The sequence below is a fragment of the Dromiciops gliroides genome, chromosome 6 (genome assembly GCF_019393635.1).
Source record: "Dromiciops gliroides isolate mDroGli1 chromosome 6, mDroGli1.pri, whole genome shotgun sequence".
In the NCBI taxonomy this organism is placed as follows: domain Eukaryota; kingdom Metazoa; phylum Chordata; class Mammalia; order Microbiotheria; family Microbiotheriidae; genus Dromiciops; species Dromiciops gliroides.
The window spans coordinates 91,365,934-91,382,363 of record NC_057866.1 but is presented as its reverse complement, the minus strand read 5'-3'; the positions used below and the strand labels follow the sequence as shown (position 1 = coordinate 91,382,363).

The window sequence follows — 16,430 nt, the reverse complement described above, 5'->3', positions numbered from 1 at the left end:
ATAAACCTAAAGAGGGCACTTATTTTCTTATAGGCCTAACATTTGTAATTCAGAAATTTCCTGCCAGATCCAGTGTCACCTAGTGTTTGGTTAGGAAGACCCATGAATGAATAACTGAGATGACAATGGTTTAGCCACTTCTTTTTTTTTCTGTATAATTATAACTCTTTATTAAAACAGCAGCATAAATGTAGCATCTACTTACTAATGACTAACATTTAAAAATTAATTTAAATGCAAATATAATTTGGAACAATTTTAAAGGAAAAAAAGCATTATATAGCGAGAAGTACATGTACTGGGAGTCAGGTGATCTGAGACTTAGTCCTAGATTTGTATTAACTAATTGTGTGATGCTGGACAAGTTGCTTCTTTTAGGTGAACTGTTTATTCATTTATTTATTTTTTTGATGAGGCAATTAAGGTTAAGCGACTTGCCCAGGGTCACACACCTGAGGCCAGATTTGAACTCAGGTACTCCTGACTCCAGGGCCAGTGCTCTATCCACTGTGCCACCTAGCTGCCCCAAACTGTTTAAATTTTTAAGGGGCTGGAGACACGCTTACTAGCTGTGTGATCCTAGGCAAGTCACTTAACCCTGATTGCCCCACCAAAGAAATTTAATAAATAAATCAAATAAATAAAGGGATTGGACTGACTGATCTCTAAGGACTCATTTTATGTTCCAAGGTCCCTTCCAGTTCTGATGTTCCATGATCTGAGGACCCTCCTAGCCCTGCCATTTTAAGTTTTAAAGTCCCTACCAGATTTGAAGTTCTAGGTTCTAAGGTCCCTCCGAGCTTTGATACTCTATGTTTGATATGCTAATGTCCCTCTCAGCTCTGACAGTCTACATTCTATGTCTCATCCAGCTTGGACATAGCATATGTCTATTAAAAACAGCTCATCTACTGTTAGGAAATAAGATAATATAAAATGGAGGTGGTACAAGAGCTACTGAATTCTTTTTTGAGGGCCTGTTTCGTGCATGTGAGACATGGTGTTGGGTAGAGATCCACAGGAAAGGCAGCGGCAGCTGAGAAGGCTCAGGGAAAAAAAAATGCAGCTTCAGGCACAGGTGTAAGAACAATTTGCTTGTAAACTTTAATATTTTCTTACAGTAGAAACATACAGTACAAGCTACACTGAGTATTCATTTTACAGTAAAGCCTGCCAATATAATGTAAAACTAATCTACACCCCAAATGTAAAAAAAAAAGGCATGTTATTTTTTCACATCATCTGCATGTTTTTTTTATATATATGGCATTAATTCTATAAGAATCATTTACTCTCTTCCAGCATTGCTTGACCAAAGTGTCAGCTGCTGCAGCCAATTACCACATTTGCTCCTTCTGAGGTCAGGAGAAGGGTGAGACTGCATGGTGGCAAATGGATTAAATTAGGAGTCGGTTGACCTAGGTTCTGGTCCCCACTTTGCCACTAGCTGTGAGACCTTGGGCAAATCATCCCCTCTCTGGGCCTTGTCTTCCTCATTTGTGGAATGAGGCCATTATACTAAGTCATCTCCAAGGTCCCATTAGCTCTATGATTCTGCCACAAATCTCTCCACTTACGGCCCCATATTAATAAAACTCAAAGTGGAGACAGTTGCCAAATATGATTTCACATTCGAGAGGACATGAAAAGCACAGCTTTCCATCCAAAGAGCTTTATTCTACAGCATAGTGATTTGGATCTAAACCAATATAATGGGATGTCCCCTTTTGAATATGGCCCCCTCACCCTCAATAGGGTTTCTGGAGACTCTGGTTCTCTCTTGGGTGACACTCAGAAGCTTCTGTACGAGGAAAATATTGTGACTCTACTTTTTTTCCCCCTAATACTACAGATAATTTTAAAATACTCTAAGCACTAAAATTCAGAACCACTGGGTCCAATTTTGCCTTTGGTTGTTATTCTCTGGAGCAACTCTAAGAGGAGGTATTTGGGGCTCCACTAAAGGCAAAATTTGGTCCATCGTTTTAATTCTGTGACATTAGAATGGGTTGTCCCTGTACAGAAATGGCTCAGGCTCACACACGTTAGGCCACCTTGTCGTTAGTCAACAGGAAATGGGATTAGTTTGAAGAAGAGGTAACGGACATTCCAAGAATCCAAGAAGTTGACAAGAGCATATAGGGACTCCTTCCTCTACATGACCACTTCAGGCTCAATATTAAAGAGCAAATCATCATTTCCTCTTCGAACTTCAAGTAGTAGGGGTGACTCCTTCATCACAGCTTCCTGCAATTCACTGGAGTTCTTCAAGGGACGACCATTTACTTTAACGATGATGTCTCCATCTTTGATTCCACCCCTGCAAAGGAGATCAATTGGAATAATGACAATTCATTCACAAGTGGCTTGAGGTCAAGTGTTCACCTGTGGCTAAGGTTACTTATTCTTCCTTTGGTGAACCTGGCAACATACTTTTGCTACCTTTTGCTGACTGGGGAACACAATAGGGTATAATGGAAATATTACATATAATTACCCTGATTCAGGTTTCAATCACTTTTGGCTTGAAAATTTTAATAATCACCTAATTCATTTCTCTGCTTTTTGTCTCTCCTTTCTCTAATTCATCCTTTATACAATTACAAAAATAATCTTTCTAATACATATTGTTCAGTCACTTTAGTCATATCTGACTCTTTGTGACCCCATTTTGGAGTTTTCTTGGTAGAGATATTGGAGTGGTTTAACATTTCCTTCTCCAGCTCATTTTACAGATGAGGAAACTGAGGCAAACAGGGTTAAGTGACTTGCCCAAAGCCACACAACCAGTAAGTATCTGAGGCCAGATTTAAACTCAGGAAGAGTATCCTTCTTGACTCCAGGCCCAGCACTCTATCCACAGAGATGCCTGGCCACCCTTTCTAAAGTATAGGCCTGGCTATATCATTCTCTTGCTCAAGAGACTTAAGTAAATAAATACTCATTGCCTCTGGGTCAGAATGCAAACCGTTTTATTTGGAATTGAAAGCCTTACATAATCTGGATGGACCTAGCCTCATTTTACATTACTCTCTTCTCACATATCTCCCTCCTGAATTGGGTCAGAAGGTTCATAAGACGTTAGAGCTGGAAAAGCCTTAGAAAGAATCTAGGCCAAATGAGGAAACTGAATCCCAGTGAACTCAAGGGGTCACTTGGCCAGTAAATGGTAGAGCTGAGATTCAAACAGGACTCCAAATCCCTGACTCACAAATCTCTTAATTCCCAGATCAATATGCTTTTCATTATACTACACAGCTTCTTCCAAATGATCAGCAACTCCATGATCCTGAACAACACATGGTCAAAGTAAACCAAGTGCCCCAACTTAGCATTCCCTTTTCTTTATCTTGAAAAAGTTAAAGCAAAAAAAATAAAAATCACACCCTAACACCCTTTATCTTGAACAATTACAAAACGCAAGCTAAATTATAAACATAAATCTAAATAGGTTTTAATGGCCTGAATGATGTCTTTCAGATTCAAAACCATGCTTGCTTGCTCACCTCTGAGATGGCGAATTTGGGACAACTTCGTGCACATAAATCCCACTGCTGACATCAGGAAAATCAGGATTGTTATCCTTTAGCTCTTCCACCAGGCTGAAAAGAGATTTTAGAAAGCATTTACCTTAAAGATTTACCTTAAGGTCCCCATGAGAAATCTGAGGCCCAGAGACGATCAAGATACCTGCCTTAGATTGCTCAGGCAAATAGGTGAAGTGGCAAGGATGTGCTAGAAAGATCACTTGTCTAGAGACCCTTCTCATTGCCATCCCCCATTTCTGGCTCTGACATTTAGTGTTCTAAGGTCTCTATCAGCTCTAACGTACTTTGTTTTAAGATCCCTCCCTGCTCTGAGGTTCTATGTTCTAAGACCCCTTCCAGCTCTGATATACTTTGTTCTAAGACCCCTTCTGGCTTTGATATTCTATAATCTAAGATCCCTTCCAGCTCTGACATTCTGAACACCCAGGTCGCTTCCAGCTCTGATGTTGTAGTTTCTAAGGCCCCTCTGGTCTTAAACATTCTAGGTCTCCATGATACAAAATAACAGGAACATCTAAAGAATTAATTAATAAGAACAGCACTACATGTTGTAACCAGGGAGGTTTCCCCAAGGGTTCTAATTGATGTAGAATTGCCCTACAAAAGTATAGGTTAGGAGATCCTTGGAATCTGCTGTATCAATGTGGTCTTCCTAAGGACTTTTCTTAGTAGATGTGAAGTCTTCTAATAACCAAGAATTGAGTTCAGTTCAAAGAAATTTGTTAAGTGTCTACTCTGTTCAAGGCACTGTATCCACTATTTATGATGAACAACCCCACAGGTAATAGTGTTCTAAGTCCTATTTTTTTGGGGGGGAAGGGCAGTTCAGGGAGTAGCACAGAAGACATGAATTGGGTTTGAAGAGAAGGGAGAAATAAAGTTAAGTTGATTTTTAAATTTTGTTCGTGGTTTATGACTGTAGACAAAGCATAGTGGTTCTCAGAAATATTTCCAGGAGGTAAATATAAGAATTGATGGTTTTATTAAAGGCAGCATGAAAATGAAGAGGTGTGCATAAGTTCCTTCCTTCATAAGTTCAAAACAATAAAAGCCCTTTATAGAGTCATAATCACCCTGGAGCCCAGCCTTATGTGGGGACACACAGGAAGTGCTTAATAGGAGATGAGGAAGGAGATACTGTGCAGCCACATGAGGATTCTGGAGGTGGTAGTTTGCAGATCAGGCTTCTTTGTAACCACAAATGTCTCCTTCGGACCTCTTTTTTTGTGATGAATCGGTAGGACTAGAAATATCTTCCCTATCATTTGGTACAGTAACCAAGGAAGGTCATTAAATATTGGCTTGATGTTGAATGACAAGCCAACCAGACAGTGATATGAATCAAAAGTAGTGTAGAGGATAGTCACCAGCTTCCACAAATGTTTTTATTTCTGGGGCTTTATTAGCACAAAAATCATAGGTTTATAGATTAAGAGCTAGAGAGAACCTGAGAACCTATTAAGTCCAACTCCTCTTATATTGTATATCAGAACACAGGAACATTGACATCACCCATCATATGGGGTCAGCCCTACCATAACATCAGCCCATGATTCTATATCTGATTGGAGATCCCAGGGACAGGTATCCAGGAGGATACAGTTATCCCCCATGGTGCTTGCCTGGGAAGGGTAATCCCTAGGATATCTTGATTTTTCATAATAAACGATCATGGATTAACATGGAGTTGGCATGTTCTGACATATGTGATTTGGCTCAAAACCTTTTCAAATATGCATCACAGATTAGCAGGAATGTATTCAGGAAAGAAGAACCAAGGTAGTGAAGGACCAGAAACTTTATCATCCGAGACCTCATTGAAGGAACTTGTAATATTTAGCTTGTGGAAGAAGAATCTTAGGAGGAAGGGAGAGGTAAAGGGAGAGATTCAATCTCTGCCTTCAAGTATTTGAAGGTCTGTCCCATAAAACTCAGAACAGACTTGTTTTGCTTGGTCCCAGATGGCAGAATTAGGACAGAATTAGATAGTTGCAGAGGGACAAAGTTAGGCTCATTGTAAGGAAAGTCTTCTAATAAAGAGCTGTACCACAATGGAGTAGGGTACCTTGGGAAGCAATGGCTTCTCTTTTGCTTGAGGTCATCAAGCAGAAGTTCAATGACCCCTTGCTGGAGGTATTGTAGAAGGAATACTCTACAAGCACAGGTTGGACAAGCTGCCCGCCCCTAAGTCCCTTCCAACCCTGACCATCTACTATGAAATGATTTTATCATGATCCAGGTTAGTAATGAGCCAGAGAGTGAATGCGCAAAGACAACTCTAACAGTACTTAACACCCCCTCAAACACTTACACTGGTGTAATGGTTCGCATCCGTATGCCAATGAAGCGCTTTTTCACATCTAGAAAAGAAATGGTAGGATATTGTTAGTTTCAGGTGATCAATTTCCTCCTCGAGATAATGAACCTAGCAGAGTTCCCCAAACGTTCACATGCCTCTTTTGCACCCTTAATGGTTTAGACAGGAAATTGGCCTATTATTCATGCAGTGCGTGGTACAATGAAGTTACATAGGACAATGGAAAGAGCCTTCATTCTAGATCCAGGGAATCTGGATTCAAATCCTGCCTAAGAGGCTTACCTATGATGTGAGACTTTGGGCAAATCACTTAATCATCCTGGGCCTCTTTCTCCTCATCTGTAAAATGAGAGGGTAGACTAGATGGACTCTGAGGTCACTTTCAGCTCCAAACTAGGATCCTACAGTCTTGACTTAACCATCTTCATCTATTTAAAGAGCTGTCAAGTCAAAGGGAGATTCCACTTGCTCTACTTGACTTGAGGACAGAACTAGGAGAACTTTGAGAAGTACATTTCAGCTTGAATGGGCTACCTCAGGAGGAGGGGAGTTCCCAATCACTAGAGTCTTGATGAAGATGTTGTAAAGGGGTTGATGCTGACCACAGTCACTTCCAACTCTGAGATTCTGTAGATCTTAGGGCTCTTCTAGATCTACCATCCTGGGAGTCTTAAGGAGTCTTGAGCACTGGCCATACGTCTAGCCAAGTGCTGGGTATTGTTGTTCAGTCATTCAGTCGTGTCTAACTCTTTGTGACCCTTTGGACCATACTATCCATGGGGTTTTATTGACAAAGTTACTGGAATGGTTTTCCATTTCCTTCTCCAGTGGATAAGGTAAACAGAGGTTAAGTGACTTGTCCAAGGTCATATAGCTACCAAGTTTCTGAGGACAGATTTGAACTCGGGTCTTCCTGACTCCAGGCCCAGTGATCTATCCACTGACCTGTCTAGCTGCTAGGGATTAGGAAAATACAAAGAAGCATATGACAATGTACTGAATCTTTGTTTGTTGGTTTGTTTTTTATTTTTAGTGAGGCAATTGGGGTTAAGTGATTTGCCCAGGGTCACACAGCTAGTAAGTGTTAAGTGTCTGAGGCCGGATTTGAACTCAGGTCCTCCTGAATCCAGGGCTGGTGCTCTATCTACTGCACCACCTAGCTGCCCCCAATGTACTTAAACACCATTATGATTTATATTTGCCATTTTTGAATTTTTTAAAAACACAATTTGGGCAATATAGCTTTATTTTTTTAATCATAAAAATAGCTGTCTAGCCACCAAATATAGAGTGCCCCAGGAGTCTTAGTATACTTTTTTAAGTCATTAAGCTATTATTTTTAAACAATTTAATAAGCTTTGTAGCTTAATCATTTAAAACCATATTAAGACTTTTGAGGTACCCTATATTAAGGTAGCTTGATACAGCAGATGGAATGTTAAACCAGGAAACAGGAGGAAATGTCTAGTCCTAGTACCACCATAGACTTTGCTTGAGCAATTGTATTAAACTCTCAGCCTCAATCTTCCCCTTGATCAATGAGGATAAATTGTGCCTCCAGTGATGTTATGAGGATCAGATGATATAATGGATATGAACAAGCTTTTCATCTTATAAAGCCCAAAGCAATACTTCTCATTGGGCTATTTTTAAAAAGATGTCTTAACGAGGATTGTGCAAGCCTTATTATTACAAAGTCACAGATGAAATCGACTCCAGGCCGGCTTTTGGGAAATCACCATGAGTTTGAAGAAAATCTTTTCTCATCTGTTTAACCCAACTTTTCTGTTGTTACCTGGTGATAGAACCTTGGCACAGGATACACCCTGCCTTGTATTTTGGGTTATTTGTGTGCATGTCAGTTTTCTGCCAGACTGTAAGCTATGTGTGGGCAAAGAATCCTGTTCATGTCATTTCTGAATCCCTCCAGTTCCCAGATCACTGGCACAGGGCCTCAAATAAATAGAATTGCAAAGCTAGAAAATGTCTTAGAAATTATTCATTCTACTCCTCTATCCAAAGCTCAACATCCCTGATCCATGGTAATTCCACATGCCCATGGATAAGTACCTGGCTCACCCAATTCTAGGAAGAAGGGGAAGGGAATAAGTATTTATGCTCTAACAGTTAAGAAATTCCATCTTATATTGAAGAAAAATCTGCCTCCTATCTTCTATTTGTAGGTCCTGCTCCTTCCCTCTTTAACCTGATGGGTAATTTTGCACATTAATTCCAATCACATCATCTTAAAGAAATAATAGAAATGTGCTAAGTCAGCTGCACACCTATTTTAGCTAATGAACCAGTTCTTCTCTGTGGGCAGAACTTTTTCTTAGAACTACAATTCATTCGGAAGCTCTTCAAGTATAAATGGTTCCTTAAATTGTTGGTAATTAGCTCTCCACCCCCTCTCACAGTGCTGGCAGCCAGTGAGTAGCTACCAACAATAACAAACATTGGGTCTGGGTTTGAATGCCAGCTCTGCTCCTTACTACCTACAGAGCTCCTCACCTGGGCCTCAGTTTCCTCATCTGTCAAATGTGGTGGTTGAAAAAGATTCTCTTTAAGGTCCCTTCCGGCTCTTTGTGTGCTGAGAACTGGGAGGGGGACTAGGAAAGGCAGAGGCATCTCAAGGTTAACAGAAGAAAGGATCCCTGCCCTCAAGGAATGTATGGTCTAGAAGGGGAATGAAACATATTTAGATAGCTAGAAAATACACTGTTACTTGATGAATGTATTGAATTGTGAAAAGAAAAAAAACACCATTATGATAACTTGGGGTGTAGACTCCTAGCTATTTCAAATACCATAATACAGTAAGGAGAAAACAACAACCACCAAGCAAACAACCAGGGTATGCTTAGGGAAAAGAGGCTATTTAGGTTAACTTGATATGTTTCTTAATTAACAAAGGACCAACTAGATAATATTCTTTGTTTTCTCTCTGTTGAAAAACCTCCTTATGAAGGATATGAACTAGGCAACTAGGTGGCACCATAGTGTATAGAGTGCTGGCCTGGATACAAGATGATTCCTCAGCCTGAGTTCAAATGACCTCAGACACTTAGCTGTGTGACCCTGGGCAAGTCACAGTTTACTTCAGTTTCCTCATCTGTAAAATGAGCTGGACAACTGACAAGGAAAACCCCAAATGGGGTCACAAAGTCAGACATGGCTGAACATGAGTTCATAGTGTGGTAGAAAGAAGACTGGATTGAGGACCAGAAGACAATGGCATTGGATTCTAGCTCTAGTGTTCTTCACCAGAAATGTGACCCAAGGGGCAGCTAGGTGGCACAGTGGATAGAGCACTGGCCCTGGAGTCAGTAGTACCTGAGTTCAAATCCGGCCTCAGACACTTAATACTTACTAGCTGTGTGACCCTGGGCAAGTCACTTAACCCCAATTGCCTCACTAAAAAAAAAAAATGTGACCCTAGCCAATATACCCCCACACACTTAACCCCAGTGTCTTCATTTGTAAAATGAGGATATTGGTTTCAGCCCTACATGCCTCACAACTTTATCGTAAAGATGAAATGATACTATGGGTGTGAAAGTTTTTTGAAAACTCATATTTAATCAGTATTCCCTGCCTTAGTAAATATAATATGCTGAATACAGTGAATTTTGGGGTATTATAATTTTTGTAGGTAGGTACTCAAGATCACCACTCTGGATCTATTCGGTCTTATTGTGCAGGAAGTGACAACAGAAATTCCAGGAGACAGAGTTATGCCAGAGAAGTGAGATTTCTAATGAAATCCGTCAATTTCTCCTAAAAGTGAGTCCAATTTACTCAATGGTTTCTCTGTAGTTGCAGTTCAGATGATCATATTCAAAGTATCAGGCACCTCCACCTCATTAATTGAGAATGGCCACCTTACCACAAAGCTTGTCTGGGGTCAGTTGATACCTAATTGCTGAGGTTTTCATTCCAATGATCTTCCGATTTCTAGTTTGGATTGTAGCAGTGCCGACAGGCCTTTGGACAGTAGCAGAGCACCAGGCACATTGTGAACAATTGATGCTCATTGAGTGTGAATGAGAAGCAGCCTGGTATGGGTGCTGGGATTGGGAGTAAACAAAGCTGGACCTGAGTCCAAATACTGATACTTCCTTGCTCTGTGACCCTGAGTAAGTCATTCACCTCTGTAGGTTCCAGTTTCCCATCTGTAAAATGGGAACTGATACTAATATGACCTAACCTGCAGTTATTCAAAGTAATATAATGTTTAAAGTATATGGTAGACTACAAAGGGCTATAGGAATGTGGACTGATATAATTAGTTTACAGAATTCCCCTTGAGAAAGAACTGGAAATAGAAAGAAAACTAAATTCAGAATAAGAGAATCCAGGTTCGAATCTCACACATTGTGGCTGTGTCATTCTGGGTGAATCGCCTCTCCAGAGGTTGGTGAGGACCTCTCAGAAGGTCTTAGGTCCCCAGGTATTTCTGAAGAAGGGGAAGTTACAGTAAAGTTGACCATCTGCCTTGGTAGAGGGAATTTCCTTTTCCACAGTTTCTTACACCAATGAAATCATCACAGATTTGAATCTAAAAATGGACTGGAGCAGGTATGGCCACCACATGGCCCATTGAGATTCATGGGAATGGATTCACTGCCACCACACCAGGCAGAATGTTATACTTTGGAGAAAACGTATCTAATACAGAGCTCAAGAAGGCTCAAGAACTATTCTCTGGAAATTTCAAAGAATTATGATTATTATTATTAACAACAACAAATACAATAGTTGACTTTTATATAGACCTTCATGTTCAAAAACTTTTTTTCCCTTTATACATGATCTCATCCTCATAACAGTATTATGAGGTAAGCAGTTTAAGGATTACTATGCTCATCATATAGATGATGAAACTGATGCTCACAAAAGGAACCCAGGAATATATGTAATATTATAGCTTAGTTTGTATGTATTTACATGTCTCCATCAGATTATAAGCTTGTTCAGGGCAGGAACTATCTTTTGGCTCTTTTTTGTATACTCAGCACTTATTAAATGTTTGCTATAAGGCAGGCACTGTACTCAATGTTCATTGATTGCTTATTGATTGATTGGACATCCTTCCTGACCACAAAAGGCAGAAATGGGAACAATTGTTGCAGAAGGGAAGATTTCAACTCTGGGTAACAAACATCTTCCTAACTATTAAACGTGTATAAAAGTGGTATTGGCTGCTTAACTTAGGAAATAATGATTCTCCTCTCCTTGGAGTTTCTCTTTGAGTAGAGACTGGATGGTTGCTTGTCAGGGATCTTGTAGAGGGGATTCCTGTCCAAGTATAGATTCTTGAGATCATATGGTTAGATTAGATGCCATTTTAGCTCTCTTCCAACTTCCAAAAAAAGTGTGTGTGTGTGTGTGTGTGTATAGGATCTTAGAGCAATAAGTATCTGAGAGAACATGGAAACCAATACCTTCATTTTACAGATGTGGAAACTGAGGTACTATGAAATGAAGTGACCCATGCAGTTACATAATTAGGAAGGGGTGGTACTGAGACTAGGACCCGTGTTTCTAGCTCTTTTCACTCAACTGACAATGAATCTCCTGTCACATCTTTTCTTTTCAGTCTTGTTACATTTCTTATTGTGATTATCCTACCACCCAATAGACTAGAAACCCAGGCATGAACTTTCAAATGACCAAATGATTTCCACTTCAAGGGCCAGACATTACACCTGAGAAGCAAGAGGAACCAGAAAGGACTGAATCCACAGCCCATTTCGGAGTAGCTCATATTTTCATGTGCTCCGTGCTCACAGGTGACTGCTGTCAATATTAGTCAGTTTCCACACATGCCATGGGGCTTCAGGGGTTTGAAAAAGTGGCGTTAACTATTCACCCTGTAAACAACCAACGAAAGCTTCATACCAGTTCTATACTGCACCAGAATTCCTGGTGAGGGTTGTGACAAATGGAAACAGGTTCTTTCATTTAAAAGGCGGAGATAAAAAGGACTTTGGATGAACAGAGTTTGAATTATCTGATGCTTTTATTAAAGGAAATAGCCAACCTCTGAATCAGGTGAGGGACCCAAACTGTACATCCTTTTTGGCAAATAGAAAATGGCATAACAAAGTTTGGCTATATTTTGAAGAATTACAGGATTGGAAAGTATTTTCTTTTCCTGGTAAGTGAGGTGGTTGACCCTGAGCAGGACAGTATCTGTCCCATTTTGTTTGAGCCGGTCTATTGTACATGTGGAGAATGTAACAGTTCTCTTGTACTCTCTGTGGTCAGACCATATCTAGGCAACTGTGTCCAGTTTGGGATTCATTTTTTTGGAAGGACATTGACAAGCTAGAGTCACCAGTGGAGGGCAATCACATGATGAGGAAACTGGAAACCATGTCATATGAGGATTAATTAAAGGAATTGGGAATGTGGAGCTTGGAGGAGAGAAGATTTGGGTTGGGATAGGAATAAGAAGGGGATTATAGCTATCTTCAACTATATGACAAGTTGTTACATGGAAGAGGAATTACACATTTTGTGAGGCTCTAGAGGGTGATGCTAGACAATGGGTAGACAATACAGAGGAATGAATACATTTTAGCTCAACATAAGGAAGAACTTTTTAATAATAAGAGCTATTCAAAAGTGCAATAGGCTTCTTGTGAGGTGAGGTAGTAAGCTCCCTGTAACTTATGGTGTTCAAAAAGATGTTAGACAGGCACCTGTCGGGGATAACGTAGAAGAGATTCTTGCATTGGGAGGAGAATTGGTGACCTACTAGGCCCATTCTAGCTCAGATTCTACTGGAGAGAATAAGAAGACCAAAATGGAAGTTGGACATGGTGACCAGAATGTCCTCACACAGCTGCGTGGTGCTCAGTGTCCTTAGATGGTGGGGTCTATGGGGACAGTGGTTATGGTGGATGTCTTCTCTTTCACAGATGATTATGATGGCATCTGAACTGGAACTTTAAACCGATGGAGGATTCGAAGTTAACAGTTGTTTTAGAAGCCTACAGGTCCAGTTTCAGAGTGGTAGCAATGGGACAATGACAGCAAAATAATGACCACTGACACTGATGATGCTTTAAGGTTTGAGAAGCCCATTACACGTCACCTCATTCAATCCTCACAAGAACCCTGAGATAGGCATTATTACCCCCATTTTACAGATGAGGGAACTGAGGCCTAGCGAGGTTAAAGCCTTGACTAAAGGCATTGAGTAAGTGTCAGTGGCAAACCTCCGACCTAGATCTCCCCATTTACAAGAAACCAAGAGCTGAAACTGGAGAGGAGGTTAGCTGAGTGGATGAAAAATCAGTGGGGAGAAGAGAAATGTGTTGAGAGAAGAAACGCTTCTGTATGAGAAGGGCCAGTCATCTGAATTCAAGACGGAACATTATGAGACACCCCTGATTTTATTAAGAGGCAAGGCACTAATACCCCACGCTATTCTAACACTTTACATTCTCCAAGCTCTCTAACTTCCACTGTCTCAGTGTTTCTCCCAACAGACCTGTTAGGAAGGCAGAAGAGGAAACTGATGAGGCCCCAGAGCAGTTGGGGTGACTATACCAAGGTTACACAGTCAGGGCAAGAGTGGGGACTAAAGCAACAATCCTTCTTTCCTGTCATTAAAAGGAGAAAAGATTTGTTGCTAATAGGAAAAATGGTAAACATTGAGATCAGTAAATATGGTATTGTAAACATCCAGGCATAAGATATTGAAGATTTGAATTAGGAACTAATGATGACAGTCAGTGTGCTATAGAAGAAAGAATATTTTAACTGTCTGAGTAATATTAGACAAGCCATTTCCCCTTTCCTGGACTCAGTTTCCTCTTCTGTAAAATTAAGGAGCACAAGGAAACTTAACATCTTTTCTCCATGGGTCCCTTTGTCAGTCTAGTGGAGCCTACCCCTTCATGTTTTTAAATACATAATATAAAATAGTTTGGATTACAGAGGAGAGCAGTTCAAATACTGTTATCAAAATATCTTTCAAACCACAAACAAGTTCACAGACACCCCTCCCCCCAAGGTTAAGAGCCCCTGGAATGGATGATCTCTGAGATCCTGCCCAGCTCTTAACCTTATGACACTATGAGATGAGACTGTTGATGACAGGGAGGATAAAGTTGGCCTTGGCCACTACCTGAGTGCAGAGTGAGGTTGGTGAAGGGACACAGAAGAGAGAGGCAGAACCTGGAGATGACTCAGTGCCTCAGACTCATTGCAAAACCTCTTGTCCCAGAAGACAAGACAAGCAGCATCTTCACAACACATTGCTTTGATCCAAGCCCAAGGGACTATTTTCTTCTGCTTTGGCTCTCCATGAGAAGAGAGTTGTTGGACCTGGCATTGGCTCATCCCTGGTGAAGGGCTGACTCACATGCTTTATTCTCAGGCACCAGCCTCTGTTTGCATCCTCAAGTTAACCGGTTGAGGCTGAGGCCTCACTCTTCAGGGGAAGTGGCCATTTTACAGGGAGAACTGGTTTTGGTTTTGGTTTTTCCAATCTTCTGAGGGTTGGTTTTTCTAAGGTCTCCAGCCAGGGACTTTACCTTTATTTTGCTTGTCATAGGACTCCGTAAGGAAGCGTGTGATACGATCTGAAGGAATAGCAAAGGAGATCCCAGCTGCAACTTTTAGTGTGTTTATTCCAATGACTTCTCCATCCTGTGCAGAGAGAGCAGATTAAGTGGTCACCAGAGGACAATAAAGCAAGCCACATCGTCCTCAACTTTAAAACAGAAAGAAAAGGTTAGCCCAGGTTTCTAAAAGGAACAGCTGCACAGTCACTATAAAATGCCTCACTCTAAAACTCTTCCCCAGAGTACCCCTTTAAGGCTGACTGCTTCACTTATAATGGCCAATTTCCCATTTTATTTTCTCCAAACTCAAGTAATTGCTGAATGAGCCCGACCCTGACTAGCACCTCTACATGGGTGAGAACAGGCTTTCCAAGACATGCAAGGAAAAAAAGGGGGATGTCTTTCTTAGACATACATCTTAAAGATAAGGAAATGGAGGCAAAGATTTAAGTGGTTTGCTTACTATCACATTGCCAGAAGCTTCCCTACCTTTTTTTTTTTTCCCCCATCACCCAACCCATGTCACAGCTGACTTAGAACCACAGAATTCTGGAATGGGCTTTAGAATATAGAATGTCAGAGCTAGAACACAGATCATATGATATATTAGAGCAGACATTCTTTTCAGAGATCACCTGGTCCAAACTCCTTATTTAGATTTAGAGATTGCAGCTCAGAGAGAGGAAATGATATCCTTAATGATTTAATTTAACTTAAAGATACTCAAGTCCTTGGCACAGTCTAATGGTTCAGTATCAGAAACTGATATGATGTTATCAGTGGATGTGATATTAGAGAAGACTTTTCCATCTGCTTTACTGATGAACTCTAAAGACAATGGGATTTTTCCATTTGACTTGAAGCTGAAACCTTCCATATGTGTTCTCTCCCCTTTCAGAATGTGAACTCCCCAAGAAATGGGACTATCTTGCTTTTTAAAATTTGTATCTCTAGTTCTTACACACAGTAAGTGCTTAATAAATGCATTTTTAATTCATCTCTATATTTGAAAAAAGAAAATTTCCAACACGAATGTCTCTTTCTATCCTCAATGGTTCTTCCATGCTAGCTAACTGATTAACAAAGATTTTGTCATCTGCAGTTCCCAGACACAACACAACTAGAGAAGTTTGGGAGAAGAGAACCTCAACCCAGCCTTGGGGTGATCAATCTGGAAGTTACAGGAGATGTGAGTGGGGTGAGGACTCTCCTTCAGTAGAAGTCTTGGGGAAATTAAACAGCATTCTTTGTTTTTTGTTTTGTTTTTTGCAGGGCAATGAGGGTTAAGTGACTTGCCCAGGGTCACACAGCTAGTAAGTGTCAAGTGTCTGAGGCTGGATTTGAACTCAGGTCTTCCCAAATCCAGGGCCAGTGCTCTATCCACTGTGCCACCTAGATGCCCCTCTAAACAGCATTCTTAATGCCCTCCCAGACAGGCTTCTTGGAAATAACTTTAAAGCCAAAGCTCCTAAGAGTTTCTCCTCTTAACTGTAATACTATTTGACATTGAAGACTTAATCCTGTTTTATGGAAAGACTAATGATTCACTTGGTGGATTGCCTGGGCCCTTTGCCCTCCCATCATGCTCCTTCTTGGTAGTCATATCCAGGCTCATTAACAGGAAATTCATGGAAATGAAGAGACTTTTGATCTAAAATCAGCTTTCAACTGTGTACTTACCAGATTAACTAGAGGTCCTCCTGAGTTTCCATACTATAAAAAGGGAGTAAAGGACAACTATTAGATTTTGTCTATATATTAAAAATACAGTTCAAAGAAGTATCATAAAACATTGGAACTGAAAGGGACCTTGGAACCACAGCACACAACTTCCAATTCCCTTCTAATTGTGTTGTCTCCCTAGGTCGAAGATAAGCTTCTAGAAGCCAGGGGTTGTTTTTTGCTTTTCTTCATATAGTAAGTGTTTAATAAATGCTTAAGGATTGATTATAGTTGGAAGGCATAGAATATAAGGATATAAGAATT

At 40.5% G+C, this 16,430-nt stretch overlaps 1 protein-coding gene across 1 annotated transcript in view; it reads right to left on the bottom strand.

Annotated features, from left to right (window-relative positions):
* Positions 1-1,081: 1,081 nt before the first annotated feature.
* The window catches only part of HTRA3 (HtrA serine peptidase 3), a 50,015-nt gene continuing 34,666 nt past the window's right edge, over positions 1,082-16,430 (bottom strand). The window contains exons 5-9 of the mRNA XM_043969679.1: positions 16,125-16,157; positions 14,415-14,529; positions 5,860-5,908; positions 3,507-3,602; positions 1,082-2,320 (exon numbers count right to left, since the gene is read on the bottom strand). Of these exons, the coding sequence (XP_043825614.1) occupies positions 2,155-2,320; positions 3,507-3,602; positions 5,860-5,908; positions 14,415-14,529; positions 16,125-16,157 (459 nt within the window). The 3' untranslated portion in view covers positions 1,082-2,154. The remainder of the gene's footprint in view (positions 2,321-3,506; positions 3,603-5,859; positions 5,909-14,414; positions 14,530-16,124; positions 16,158-16,430) is intronic.